We start from the raw sequence: 15,430 nt of genomic DNA, 5'->3' as shown, positions 1-15,430 counted from the left end.
GACCTCATTGCCTTTTCATTATTTTAACTTTTATTCTTTGGAAACAGAGTCTTCTGTACCCTAGGCTAGCCTCAAACTTGATGTGTAGCTGAGGATGACTTTAAATTATTGATCTTTCTGCCTCCAGCTCCTAAGTGGAGGAATTACAGGCTTGTACTACTACACATAGCTTATGATTGAAGGAAGGAACCCAGGGCTTCCTGGATAGTAGATAGGCACTCTTCCAAAAGAAGTAAAACTTATGCCTTCTAATAGTTGAGACACGGTCTCTCTGTGTTATCCTCTCAAGTGCAAGGATTGGAGACGTGTGGCCAAAATGCCAGGTGCTAAGAGCATTTCTCATTGATGCATACTTGCCCTCTATAAATAGACAGGAACACTTGGCCTTCCTCCTCTACTCTGGAGAGTGACCTCGAATGGGGTACCATTCTATCCCCCAAAAAGTCACCCCCCACCAACACAGCCAGTTGTTTCCCTTCTCACCTTTCCATTAGAGGATGCAGGGATTTTGATATCTAAGAAATTGTTGCTCTCGAATTTGACTTGAACTTCGTCCTTAATTGTGACAATGGTATAGACGTCTTCCGTCGTGATGCTGACTCCTGGGATCTGGGTCGTGGCAGGAAGGGTGACCAGCGTGTCATTGATCTGAAGAGGAAGACAGAACCATGAGTACATGAAGAAGCCAGAAGCCTCTCCTTCCAGACTTTGCTCCTCCTCCCACCCACTGTACCTAGCTCACCAGGACTGAATGGTGCTTTTGCAGAGTGACTCGGAAGCTGAAGATGTCAATGTATAGCTGATAGACACCGAAGGTCTTGGGTTTGGTGTGGGTATGCTGGTCGGCCTTGGCACTGATGGTGAAGAAAGGCAGGTTCATGCTGGGGTGGCACACTTTGACCATGACGTAAGTACACATGTCTTGGATAGGATGGCTATGGCCATCAAAGCTCACGATCTGCGAATCCTCTGAGATATGACACTCTCCCATCTCTGTGGAGAAAGAGGTGGATGAGGGATCATTCCAAGATCTCTAGGAACACAGTACATCTTTCTCTCTGGTCCAGGCCAGAGAGACCCAAGAGAGCAGGGGCCACATTAAAGAAAAGAATCAAAGGGCAGGTAAGGTGTGACTCACGCTGCTGGGGACTTATGCTATGTGTCATAGTTTGAATGTAAGTGACCCCCATAAGTTCACAGAGTGGCCTTATTAGGAGATATAGCCTTGTTAGAGGAAGTGTGTCTCTGTGGGGGTAGGTTTTGAAGTCTCCTTTGCTCAAGCTACACTCAGTGCGACAGACAGTTCACTTCCTATTGCCTGCAGACGAAGATGTAGAACTTTCAGCTCCTCCTGCACCATGATTGCCTGAATGTCATCCTCCATGAAGATAATAGACTAAACCTCTGAACTGTAAGCTAACCCAATGAAATGTTCTCCTTTATAAGAGTTGCTTTGGTCATGGTGTCTCTTTGCAGTACCTGAAACCCTAAGACACCATGGGAGAGGAGGTGTGGGCCAGTGAGATGAGGGAACAGGTAAGGACACTTGCAGCCAGGCCTGAAAACTCAACTTTGATTCCCAGAACCCACATGGTGGAAGAAGAGAACTGATTGACATAAGCTGTCCTCCATGTGCACACGTTCCTGCTGACTTCGCCATGCAAAATAAATAATAAATGTATTCTTTAAAAAATTTAAAGAAAGAGCTAGGTATGGTGGGACATGCCTAAAATCCCAATACTTGGGAGGTAGACAGAGGAAGATCAGGAGTTCAAGACCAGCCTAGGGCAGGGGAGAGGGAACGGCAGTGTGAGTTCTTCTACAGGTCCTTCAGATATAGTCAGGTTACGTCAGACTCAGCACAACAGGGGATGTAGGGAGGAGGGTGGAGGACTTGGAAAGCCACTCCTAGTGACTGAGGGGTCCCTTGCAGCATGCCCTGCTTACCTGCAGCACAGCGCAGCAGCCCATTCTGGCGCAAGCACACATGGTTGGCCTCACAGGCCGTTTGGTTGCAGGTGACATTGCTGTGGACTGAGCACGTGCAGAGGGTGGTGCAGGTCTTCTCTGTGTACCAGCTCTCCCCCAACTGTGGGGCATGGCCAATCCAAAAGGGTAACTGCGTTTGGTCCCTTCCCTTCCTCCCCTCCCTCCTTCCCTTCATTTTCTCCATTTTCCTCCTCTTCCCCAACCTCTGTTCTCCGTCTATCTGTCCATCTATATTTTCTATGCAACAGAGTCTCACTATGTAGCCCAGGCTGTCCTTGATTCACGACCCTTCTGCCTCAGCCTTCCCCAACACCTGGGTCTAGATCTCTATTTTTCTCAGTCTCTCAGTATCTAGCCTTTGTCCTCATCCCCACTCTGTCCGGTCCCACTTTTTCTTACACTCCGAGGCTTCCACTTCCTCTTGCCTCCCCATACCCACATGAAGCCAGAAAGGGAGACCATCCCTGCCATATGGCCTCTCACCAGGTGGTAGGAGCCGTCCTGGTCACTGCAGCCACACTGTCTGAGGGGCACACAGGTAGTTCCACTCAGGATGTGGCCTGTCTGGCATTCACAGCCCTCGACACAGGGCAGGGTTGGACAGTCTCTTGGGCTGCTTAGGGTGAGGCAGGTGGCTGGGCAGGGGTTGGCACATGGGTTATAGCTGCTCCTGGGTGGGCACCTCAGAGCTAAGAAGAACACAAATGTTAAGAACGACAGAATGGCATTGCTAGCTCCTGACCTCGGAGTGACAGTCCCTGGGAAGGTTCACTGATGAGTGAGGGACCCTAGTCCATCTGGGGGATAGGTTTCTAAATCTTTTTCTGTTTTTGAGGCAGGGTCTCATGTAGCCCCAGCTAGCCTTGAACTTGCTCTGTAATCAAGTATGCTCTTGAATTCCCGATCCTTTTGCCTCCATCTCCCCTGTTCTAGGATTAGAACCATGCCTTATTTTATTAATTGATTAACTGGCTGACCAGTACAGGGTTTGGTTCTGTAGCCCAAACTGACCTCATAATCCTCTTTATTCAGCCTCTTGATTCTAGGGTTGCAAGCATGGACTACCACACATGGCTCTCATAGCTCTACAATGAACTATTGTGTAGGCTTCCAACGGAAGTATGACCTGGGCGTGGCAGGCAGGACACACCTAAAAGCCCCGAGCTGAGAAGGCTGCTGCACCTCTATGAGTTCAAGGTCAGTATGAGCTATATGACACCTGTCTGAAATCCTATCTTCCTCCTCAACCATGATGAATGCCCTGGTATGTGCTACAACGTGGATGAACATGAAAATCACGCTAAGTGAAAGAAGTTAGTTACCATAGGACACATACTATATGATTCCTTGTGTGTGCAAATGTTCACACGTGTGTGGATATATGTGTGGGGATGGGTGTGTATGGGCGAGGATGTTAAAGGTAAAGCCTAACTTTCAGTATCATTTCTCAGGTGCTGTCTACTTTTTTTTAGAGAGAGAGAGAGAGAGAGAGAGAGAGAGAGAGAGAGAGAGAGAAACAGACAGACATACACAAAGAAGGGGAGAGAGAGAGAAACAGAGAGAGAAAGGGGAGAGATAAAGAGAAAGGGTATAAACTACGCAGTCCCGACTGGCCTGGAACTCCCTACATAGCCCAGGCTGACCTTGAACTCCTACCTTCCTGCCTCCACAGCTCAAGTGCTAGGATTACAGGCATGAACCACCACTCCTATTCTTACAGGAAGCTAAGTTTGCAGAGACGGGGGCTGAGGTGGGGGATGGAGTGTTAACAGGTCAGACTTCCAGCTGGGACAGAAAAGGTTCGGGTGAGGGATGATGGTAGGGATTGGTGGCTGGAGAACAAAGTGAATGCCCTTCTTACCACTCAATTTTTTTTTTTGATTTGTATACTTAAAAATGCCCAAAATGGTTTGGACATTTTATACAAATGGTGTCACATACAACCCTTTGTGGCTTCTCTAGTAAGCAGAGTTTTCAACATTCATCCATGTTGAGCTAGAATTTCATTCTTTTTCCAGCTACACAATTGTAGGAATGTACCCCATTCTGTCTACCCACTGCACAGTAGATAAGACATTTGAATTGTTCCCAATCTTTTTTGCTCTTAGTAGGTCTTGCTAGATAGCACAGGCTGGCCTCCAACCATCCTTCTCCTGCTTCTGCCTCCCAAGTACAGGGATTACAGGTAAGCACCTAGCCCAGACTTGCGTCCATTGTTGGCTGCGATGAAATGTGTTATAGACCTAGGTGGATGAATTGTGGTTCAAATAAGTTATTGTCCTCAGCGCGCATGCCAGACTGGATTGCAGGTCAGTTGATAAATCTACTTTAATTATTTTTAGGAACTGCCATACTGTTTTCCCCAAATGGCTAAAATGGGGGTTTAACTCCACGGTGGTGGGTCTGTCCAGTATACACAAAGCCCTGGGCTTGATCCTTAGCACTACAAAGAGGGAAAAGGAGGCTGTTAATATCAAATCCCAGCAGGCAAGAGGGTGTTTTTTTTGGGGGGGGGGCGGGAGTTCAAGACAAGGTTGCTCTGTAGCTTTGGAGCCTGTCCTGGAACTATCCCTTGTAGACCAGGCTGGTCTCAAACTCACAGAGATCCGCCTGCCTCTGCCTCCCGAGTTCTGGGATTAAAGGCGTGTGCCACCACCACTCGGCAAGAGGGTGTTTTGAGAACACTCTAGACTGTACAGAAATTCAAGGCCAAGCTACTTACCAAGGCTCTGTCTCAGAAACCAAACAAATGGGATTGGGAAGATGGCTAAATGGGAGAAGTGCTTGCCAAGTAACTGCAGACTAGAATTGGGATCCCCAGCAATGGCATAAAAACTGGGTGGGCGTGGCTGTCTACCTGTAATCCAACAATTCAGAAGGCTGAGACAAGGGATCCCAGGGTCAAGCTGGCTAACTGGACTAGCCCATGAAAAAGTTCCAGGTTTATTGAGAGACCCTGTCTCAGCAAATAAAATGGAGAAAGATCAAGGGAGACACCTGAGGTCAACCTCTGGTCCTCTCCTCTCTCTCTCTCTCCTCTCTCTCTCTCTCTCTCTCTCTCTCTCTCTCACACACACACACACACAGAGACGTGGGCATACATATCTGCATACATGTGTGCCCACACATGTAAAAATGAATACGCAGGGGCCAGTAATGGATCAGAGGATAAGTAAGTGTGCTTGCTGACAACCTGCTGACCTGAGTTTCATCACCAGGACCCTCATGATGGAAGGAGAGAACCAACTCCTGCAGTTGTTCTCCGACCTCCACATGCACACTATGGTTTGCACATACATGCACACGCGAAAGAAAGGAGTGCATACCCACATGCACACCACACACAAATACACAGTAAAAACCAACAAATCCAAACAGAAAACAAAATAAATTTAAAACAATTTAAAGACTGCTTCTGGCCAGAAGGATGGCCCATGCCTTTAATTCCAGCACACAGGGGGGAAAGGCAGGCAGATCTCTCCACCTCATCTACATAGCCAATTTCAGACAGCCAGGGAACCACAGTGAGACCCTGTCTCAAGATTAATTAATTAATTAATTAATTAAAAATACTTTTTTTAGTCAGGCAGTGGTGGTGCATGTCTTTAATCCCAGCACTCGGGAGGCAGAGGCAGGCGGATCTCTGTGAGTTCGAGGCCAGCCTGATCTACAAGGGCTAGTTCCAGAACAGGCTCCAAAGCCACAGAGAAACCCTGTCTCGAAAAAAACAAAAAAGGCCGGGCGGTGGTGGCGCAAGCCTTTAATCCCAGCACTTGGGAGGCAGAGGCAGGAGGATCTCTGTGAGTTCGAGGCCAGCCTGGTCTACAGAGCTAGTTCCAGGACAGGCTCCAAAGCCACAGAGAAACCCTGTCTCGAAAAACCAAAAAAAAAAAAAAAAATTAATTAAATAAATAATTAAATAAATAAGAAATACTTTTTTTAAAAAGGAAGAAGAGGACAATAACTAGACACAAGGCCAAATTTTTGATGATATAAAAATCAGACAGAGTCAAGCATGGTTGATATACACTTGTAATCCCAGCTCCCCTTCACTTACACAGCAAGTTGGAGGCCAGCCTAGGTTACACGAGATCCTGAAATCCTGCCTTAAAAAAAGGGGGGGGGGCAAAGGGGGAGGGAGGCTCTGGCACTGTAAGACAGAGCCAAGCTGAGAGAGGCAGAACAGGGAAGAGAAGAGAGCTTCCTGTGGGTGTGGATGCAGGCTGAGGAGCAGGGCTGAGGGATGGGAGAGGATGGGGTTCTCAGGATTCACCAAGGGTGTAGGAGCTGGGGGGGGATCACTCACGGCAGAAGGTGCTGTTGCGCCAGGTAATCACTTGGCCAGCTTGGGCACACAGCGATGCATAGGCCTGCAGGGAGCGGCACAGGGCCAGGATGTCTCCTTTGGTCCCACACTGGCTGTACACACAACTGGAGAAGCTGGCCTGCGGGGGCACCGCTTCGTGGCAATTGGAGAAAGGTCCTGGAGGACAAGACAAGGTCGGGGAGAGGAGAGTGAGCCCTGTGAGCAAGCTGGGCCTTGAGGCTTCTGTATAGCTGGTTTAGGGGATGCATGTGTATCTGTGTGTGTGCGCAAATGCATGCGTAGACCAGAGGACAACCTCATTCCAGTCCTCAGGATTCATCCACCTTGGGGTTTAATTTTTATTACTATTATTATTACTGCGTGTCTATAATATGTCTGTATGGGCACATGTGCTATGGCATGTGGAGGTCAGAAAACAACTATGTAGAGTTACTTCTTTCCTTCCAAATTTACATGAATTCTGGGGACAAAACTCAAGTCAGAGCACAAACCTTTACCAGCTGAGGCATCTCACTGGCACACCTCATCTATACTAATTGTGTGTGTGTGTGTGTGTGTGAGGTATGTAGAGACACATGTGCCGCAGCACATATGTGAAGGTCAAGACACCCACAGGAGTCATTTCTCTCCTTCCACATGGGTCACAGGGATCAAATTTGATGGCAGGCACCTGTGACCTGCAAGTCATCTTTCCAGTCTTCCATCTTGCTTTTTGAGACATGGTCTATCATTGACCAGGCTGGAACACACCTAGTCAGCTAAGCTGGTTAGCCGTGAGCTCCAAGGATTTGCCTATCTCTGTTCTCTCCACAGGATTACACATGTGGACCAACATGCCTGGGCGTTTTTATAGAAGTTATTGTTTTGTGAGGAAGGGGTATATATATATGCATGCCACAATACCCATGTGGAGGTTAGAATACAACTTTCTGTAGTTGGTTCTGTGAGGATTCCAAGGATTGAACCCCGATCTTCAGGTTTGACGGTAAGTGCCTTTACTCTCTGAGCCATCTTTCCAGCCCCATATTCGGGTTTTGTATTTGGGTTCTAGGGATTGCAGTCAGGTCCTGTGCTTACAACACACGCACTTTCCGACTGCGCTAACTCTTCCACTGTGCACAGCTAACTTCATGTCCACTTGCACCAAAGCCTGGATGTAGTCGGGCATGGAATCACAGGCCTGTAATCCCAGCACGTGGGAGAATGAGGGAGGAGGAGCACCATGATTCTGAGGCCAGCTTGCGCTACATAGTGAGAGTGAGCCCACCCTGGTCTGAAACAGGCCTTATCTGAAAAAACAAACATGGCCTGGAAATGTAGCTCAGTTGTGCTTGCCTGGTGCACCCTGGTTTTGATCCCCAGCACCACATGAACTGGATGTGATGGTGAACATCTGTGACCCCAAGCATTAAAGAGGTGGAGGCAGGAGGATCAGAAGTTCATTGCCATCCTTGGCTACACAGCAGGTTCAAGGCCAGCCTGTCTCAGACACACACACACACACACACACACACACACACACGCACGCACGCACGCGCGGGACCTTGTCTCAAGACAAAAACAAACAAAAACCAACAACAATGGCAAAACCAGGAGCACTAGGAACCTGTGCTGAGAAGGCCTGCCAGACATGGCTCCTAAGAGATAGATAGTCTGTACTCCTGCTGGCCTCCCTGCCTTTCCGTCTGCTGCTTCTCTGGCTTTATCCCACCGTGACCTGTTCCACCTCTTGTCCAGGGCAGAGGACAAAGGGCACTGGGAGGAGACGGCCTCTCACCAATAGGGTTCATCAAGATGGCGCATTTTTTAGTCCAGGCGTCGTCCATGCTGTTCTCTTGGCAGCTGGAGGACTTGCCCCCGACTACAAAGCAGCTGCATGAGGAGGAGAGGAGAGGTTAGAAAGGCTAGGTTTGAGGGAGAATCCTCCAAACTGAAGCTAAGCCATGGAGGGGGGAAATGGGAAGGAAACACATTGGCACCCTCAAGTGGGAAGGCCAGGGGACACATCAGGAAGGAAGAGGCTAGAGGCCAGCGGGGCTTCTCAAACCTCTGTGTCAAAGGCAAGCATGAGAGAAGTCAGCTGGCACAGGCCTGAGGAGCCAGAACCATTTTATTAAACTTTTTACATTATTTTGAGACAGGGTCTCTCTACACAGCCCTGACTGTCCTAGAACTCACCATGAAGACCAAACTGGCCTCCAACACAGAGATTTACCTGCTTCTGCCTCCCAAATGCTGGGACTAAAGACATTAGTCACATGCCTGGCTGGTTTACATTTTATTTTTTATTCTTTAACGTTTAGTTTATTGTGTTTAATTACATGCGTGTGTGTCTGTGTGTGGATATATGCACATGAGTGCAGACATCTGGAGAGGCCAGAAGATGGCATCAGAACCCCTTTAGCTGTAGTTAAAGGTGTTTGTGAGCCACCATGTGTGTGCTGGGAACCAAATCTGGGTCCAGTGCAAAACAGGAAGCACTCTAAATGCTGAGCCACCCTCAGCCCTTTTCTGAGACAGGGTCTTATGTAGCCCAAAGTAGCTTTGAATTCACTATATTGCCCAGAATGACATCGAAGTATTGAGCCCCTGCCTCCATCTCCCATCTGCTGAAATTATAGCTATGGACCACCATGCTTGATTTACATGGTGTTGGGAATGGAACCCAGGGCTTCATATATGCTAGTAGAGCACTTTCCCACTGGGTTACACACCCAGTGCTGTTGGAACTTTTCAGACTTGCGGTCTCAGGTCAGGAATGTGGCCCTAGCCACTGGCAAAGCCCTGCGTTCCATCTCCAGCACTGGAAACTCAGAGAGGCTGAAGAGCAGAATTGGCTGGATTCCAGGCAGTACAATGTACAGCACAGAGAACCCCAGACAAACAAGGGATACTCATTTGCAGACTTCCCCCCAGAAACTAGTTTCCCTAAGCTCAGCTCAAAGATGCCCAGGTCCCCCAAGTTCTGATTCCCCTGTCCATCTTCCTATGCCCATTTTTCCTTAGGCCTAGCTCACTCGCTAAGGCTCAGTATTCACCAGACCTACCTCACCCAAGCACAATTCACCCAGGCTCAACTCACCTAGTCCCAGATCCCTACACCCAAACTCACCCAGGCTCAGAAGCTTCAAGTATTTTCCAAGCAGCTCCCAGAAGAAGTGAGTTGCCTGCAGGCTTCCCATCTGGACGCAGATTGTCATCCAAACTGTTATTGTTGTAGTTCCCTAAGGAAGAGAGACGTCATAGGGATGGCGTACGTTGCATAGGGTCACCCTTGAACTCACTAAGTAGCAGAGCTTCAGATCCACCTAGTTCTGAGGCCACTTCCTTTCCAACTAGAAGAAGACACATTGCTCAACGCCATATCAAAGCTAACCCTTTAGTCTTTTTGTTTTTCTTTTAGATGACAAGGTCTATATACAGCGGTCTAGCCTTGGACTAACTATAGCTAGGGATGGCCTTTCAGGTTCATCTCCAAGTCCTGGTATTATAGACATGTACTACCGCCTAGGTCATTCAGTCCTGGGATGAGACCCGAGACTCCCTGCATTCGAGGCAAGAGCTCTACTGATGGAGCTGCAGCCACATTCCACCTGCCATCTTTGTTCTTAAGCAGGTTTTTAATGAAGCCCCGACTGCCCTTGAACTCACTGCCCGACAGAGGGTGGCCTCTACCTCCTGAGGACCATGACATCTGGAAACCCTTTCCTCTTTCCCTCTGGCTTTCCCAGACACCTGCTCTGGGGTTGTCCTCAACTCATTCATTGGTTGACAAGTTCTGAGGACACCGTGGAGACAAGGGGAGTGGGGGAGATTTCCCCAAGGGTCTTACCACACAGCCCACAGAGGAAGCCAGCGTATAAGGAAGGCACTGTCACCTCCACCAGGTGCTTTCCGTCATATCGAACCTGAAGCCCAAAGTTCGTGTAGAGCAGGACAAAGATGCCGCTCAACCTAATGGTCACCCGTCCTTTCAGAGGCCACACAGGTAGTGCCACCCGTTGGTTGTTCAGCTACAGAAATGGGCACAACATAGTAGAGAAGTAGAGAGAGTCAGAAACTTGGGACAAAGATGAAATGGGGCACAGTGGGAAAAAAATGGAGAACAATAGGACAGAAGGGTTTGGAGCTCAGCTCTTGGAGGTAGAAGCAGAGGAGGGGGTAGTACTTCAAAGTTCTCCTCGGTTACATAGCAAGTTCTGGGCCAGTGTGGACACATGAGACCCTACCTCAAAATAACAACTGAAAGAAAAAGGAAGGAGAAAGAAGTCGGGTGGTGGTGTGGGGTTGTGGAGGCAGCAGAAGACACATACCACGACTGTTCGGCCTTTGAACAGGGAGACTTTGAGGTCGAAGACCTGCACGTGGACAGCTTTGACACTGGAGACTTCCAAGTTGCCGTCGTGAACCTCGTTGGTGACACTCACTACAAAGTTGTTGTCATGAGCATTGGACCAGCAAGGCTGCGTCAGTACATATGTGCAGGTGCCCATAAAATGATGCAAAGCTCCATCAAATGTCAGGTAGTGGGGGTCACCTGAGGCAATGCAGGTGGCTGCACCTAGAGAAGAGAGGTCAGGCTTTGGTGTCTCGTTGCCCCACACCCCAGAAGCCCTGAGTCAAGGCTGCCATCTTAGGGAGGCTGTTTTGAGGTGGTACACATCCTTGGATTTCAGTTCCTTCTAGGGAGAATTGTTGGATTGGCCCAGGAAGGTCAAGGAAGGAGACTACATTCCTCAACTTCACGTTCTCAGCCCTTGAAGATGCTGATCCTACTTTGAAAGTTTGGATCTGGAATCCCAAAGACACATGCATATGCCAGAATCTTGATTCTCCAGCTCAGTACTATTGGGAAATGGTAGAAACTTCAGGAGTGGCAGAAGGTTTGAGGTCAGTTGGGGGGATGTTGTTGAAGGGGATTGCACTTCTTTCTCCTTCCCTCCCTCAAGTCCCAGCCATGATGCAAGGAATGTTTTGTTCTGCTGTTTCCCAACAGGATGTGCTGACTAACCACAGGACCCAAAGCAACAAGATCAAATGATCACAGACCGAAACCTCCCAAACGGGGAGATCAAGGAAAAGGTCCTCCTTGTCCTCCTCACCTTTCTCCTCCTTTCCCCCCTCCTTTTATTCAATAATAAAGCATTTGTTGATTTTTCACACAGTCCAATTACTTCTACACAAATGGCTTCAAAGTAGTTATATGGCCCCAAAGGATTGTGGGTTAACAGTCTAGCCAACAGCCTCAGGACATTTGCCCCTCTGCTCTCAACTGCTCCCCTCTCTCTCATCACTCTGAACACTTACTGATCCTAGGGGGAAAGAAACCCCCTGAAGCATCTATCTAAGCCCAAATGAGCGAAAGCAGTGATATTTCCCAACCCATAAAAGCTCAGGGAGATGGGACTGAGCTTTACAGCGGACAGCCTTAAACGTTGGGTTCTTCTGCCGTCATAGCTTCAGATGAGACCCTGACACACCGGGAAAGAGAGCGCCTCATGGCAAAATCGCCTCCACCAGACTGGCCTGCGGGTAAACTGTGGGGGCATTTCTGTGATTCTTAGCTGATGTACAAGGGCCCGGTCCCCTGGAAGCAGTACAGTCCCCAGGCAAGCGGTGCTAGGCTGCTGAAGAGCTGAATTTGATTTTGGAAGAAGCCAGCAGCATTGTTTCTCCAGCTCCTGCCTCCAGGTTCCTGCCTCGGCTTCCCTCAATGAAGGACTGTTAACCTGTAGGTCGAAATAATCCTCTTCCTCCCCAGGTTGTTTTGGTCCTGATGTTTATCACAGCATAGAAAGAGAGGACACTTTGAGAAAAACCTCGCTTTTGTTTCATGAGGTTTTAAGGAAGTCTGAAAGCACAATGCCAAATCAGAATTTTACAGCTAAATTGTACTCTTCACAGCTATTTCTCCCAGTTAGGGTCTGATTTCCAATGAAAACTGTTCTGCACATTGACTCCCCGGTATTGTCGGAGGGCTGTAAGGTTTCAGTCTCCTGATAGGACATGCAATGATCATGCAACAACGCAAACCAAGAAACCCTTTGCAAGTAAAGATTAATGTGACATTTAGGCCAAAGAAAACGTCAACGTGGCCTTAAAAATATGAACTCTCCACAGAACGATCAACCAATTAAAAAAAAATAAAATAAAAGAGGCCTAATTTTTTGAACTGCAAACTGCTGCATTGCTCTTACTTCTGAAGGCAATAAATCAATAAAAACTCCCCCAGCGGAAGTCCTTAAACAAACTAAATGCTTACTTCTTATTTTTGTTTGTTTGGTGTTTGCTTTTGGGTTATTTTGATGATGGTGGATGTTTGGGGGTTTTTTGTTTTGTTTTGTTTTTATCTTTTGAGACTGGGTTTCTCTGTATAGGTTGTTGTTTTCCTAGAACTCACTCTGTAGACCAGGCTGGCCTCGAACTCACAGAGATCCTCCTGCCTCTGCTACCCAAGTACTGGAATTAAAGGTGTGTGCCACCACCGCCTGGCAAAATGGTTTATTTCTGAAAGTATACATCATATCTGCTCCAAAGAATAAAGACACCCAGCTGGTTGGTGGTGCACACCTTTAATCCCAGCACTTGTGAGGCAGAGGCAGGTGGATCTCTGAGTTTGAGGCCAGCCTGGTCTACAGAGTGAGTTCCAGGACAGCCAGGCTACACAGAGAAACCCTGTCTCAAAAAAAAAAAAAAAATACAAAAGGATAAAGACAGACACAACAAAGAACACCTCACCAAGAATGTACCCAGTAGTAGGAATCGAGTGTAGCCTAAGGATATGGAAGGAAACACATTCTAAGACCAGAGAGTTTTCCCACAACGAGAAGAACAAAAGTTATTACTTGATACCCGGTGTTTCTCATTTCTTTCTTGAAACCTTGGTAAGTGTTGGGGTTTTGACAGCGTCCATTAAAGGCAGTACTGAGATCTCTGCTCATGTCCTCAGAGAGGCCTCGAACGCACTGGATCTTGGCTGAAGAGTCCGGCTCCAGGCCCCGCAGGTAACATCTTCTCGGATTTTCTTCCCTCTCCCGGCGACCTCTGCTCTTCTCTTTCCTGCTTGAGTGTTCGCAGAAGATTTTCAGAGGACTCTTCCCCCGGCACTTCTGATGGATACTGTTGCCCGGAAGTACCTGTCGTGTTCCTCGCGGGTTCTTCTCCCGGATGTGCCGGCCGTGTTCCTCGCGGCTTCTCCCGGATGTGCCTGTCGCGTTCCTGGGAGCTGCTCCTCCCGGAAGTACATGCCGTGCCTGTGGCCTTGCCCACAGCTGCTCCTCCCAGACCTAGAGGTACTCGCTGGTCACCTGAAATTTCCTGAAGGGATTTCCTGTTGCACTCCAGGCTCCTCATAGCATAGAGCAGAATATTCTGTCAAGCTCCTGGTTTCGCAGATTCACTTCTTCCCAGGAACCATCTTCTGCTGTCTTCCTCTCCTTTCCTTCCTTTTTATTTATTTATTTGTTTGTTTGTGTTTGTTTTAAACAGTCTCTGGGCTGGAAAGATGGTGCAGGATAAGTGAAGAGCACTTGCCGGTTTTGCAGCCAGAATTCAGCTCCCAGCGCTCAGAATGTAGGGTTAGGGGAGCTTCCAACTGTCTGCAACTGCAACTCCAGGGGATGTGGCGCCCCCTCTGGCTTCTTCAGGTACTTACATCCACGTGTACACCAGTCTCACACACAGAGACACAAACACATTTACAGTTAAATATTGAGACAGTCACATGTAGCCTGGACTGGACTCAAACCAGCTATGCAGCTGAGGATGATCCTCCTGCCTCCAACTCCCAAATGCTGGGGTTACAGGCAGGCACTATCACCACAGCTAAAGCTTCCTTCTTCATAAATGGTTCTTTCTCATTATTTGTTCCCATCTCAGTAAAAATGACCAGCGCAAATCTCTAGTTGAGTCCCTAGTTTTGGGGAACACTGCTTTTGGCAATGTTTTCCATGTTACTTTACTAAGTTCTGCTTTCCATATTACTGTATTACCAGATCTTGACAAAAGTGACTTAAGCATGGGGGCTTTCTGGCATGCAGTGTGCCGGGAGGCCACCGTGGTGGGAAGGTGTGGTGACGAGGATGTCAGGTAGCTCCTGTGGCATCCTTATAGCCAGGGAGCAGAGGATGCTGGTGCTCGACTCGATTTCCCTGTTCACATAGTCCAGGACCACAGCCCATGGAACCATGAGGCTTCCATTTAGTGTGGGTCATCTCACTTCAGTGAACTGAATCTAGAAACTTGCTAACAGACGTGGCCAAAGGCTTGTTTCCTAGATGTTTCTAGACCCTGTCAATCTGACGCTCAGTATTAACTGTCATCATCCTCTCAGATGAAGGCCCTGCTCACCTTCCACGGCGACTTGACTGCTCACCTTGGGCGTGACAGCCTAACACACCATTCCTGTGGCTACAGACTTCCTGAGCCCTACACTTCCAGGGCCGGCAGCGAACGTTGTTGTTACCATCACAAGTGCAGATCTCTTTGCAGTCTGGATTAAACCATTGCTCCTGTACCTGGGTGCAGAAGGGAACGCAGTAAGAGATGGCTTCCTTGCCTGGTTATCTTGTCTTCCTGAAGCTCTGGGCTTAGGTGCAAGAGTCTGGTATCAAATAGGCCTAGTAGTATACCAAGTGCAGTGGGAGAACCCTGTTCCAGAAAGTGATGAAGCAGGATGCCTGGCATCCTCCACGGGCCTCCACACTACACACACCACACAGACAAATTAATAGGATACTTAAAAAAAAAAAAAGAGGGCCAGCAAGGTGACTCAGTAGGCAGGAACACTTAGTGCCGCAAAGCCTGAGGATCTGAGTTCAATCCAGAGACCCAACGCTAAAAGGAGAGCCCCAACTCCCGAAGGTTTTCCTCTGAGCTTGGCATGTGAGTACAAGCACACCACACGCTCCCAGTTAAAATAGACAGACACCCAGGACAACTTCCTGCCATGAATATCCACTATCAATACTTGCTACTAAGATAAATTAAACAGAATTTATCTTTCGTTAAATATAAAAGTAAAGATACACTCTTTTAAACTTATTTTGTTTTGTGTGCCTCACCTACATGTATGTCTGGGTGAGGGAATCAGGACTGAAGTCACAGACAGTTGTG

At 48.2% G+C, this 15,430-nt stretch overlaps 1 protein-coding gene across 1 annotated transcript in view; it reads right to left on the bottom strand.

The window, feature by feature from the left end:
- The window catches only part of Zan (zonadhesin), an 88,261-nt gene that overhangs the window by 48,266 nt on the left and 24,565 nt on the right, over window positions 1–15,430 (bottom strand). Inside the window, 10 exon segments of the mRNA XM_050131142.1 lie at window positions 484–648; window positions 734–993; window positions 1,948–2,089; window positions 2,473–2,678; window positions 6,296–6,472; window positions 8,094–8,188; window positions 9,429–9,540; window positions 10,149–10,329; window positions 10,630–10,877; window positions 14,691–14,832. Coding sequence (XP_049987099.1) covers window positions 484–648; window positions 734–993; window positions 1,948–2,089; window positions 2,473–2,678; window positions 6,296–6,472; window positions 8,094–8,188; window positions 9,429–9,540; window positions 10,149–10,329; window positions 10,630–10,877; window positions 14,691–14,832 — 1,728 coding nt within the window.

Source organism: Alexandromys fortis, unplaced genomic scaffold (assembly GCF_014885135.2).
Source record: "Alexandromys fortis isolate MF-2015 unplaced genomic scaffold, M_Fortis_MF-2015_v1.1 scaffold_370, whole genome shotgun sequence".
NCBI lineage: Eukaryota > Metazoa > Chordata > Mammalia > Rodentia > Cricetidae > Alexandromys > Alexandromys fortis.
The sequence above is the reverse complement of the archived record's forward strand: the minus strand, read 5'-3'. Positions and strand labels throughout refer to the sequence as shown.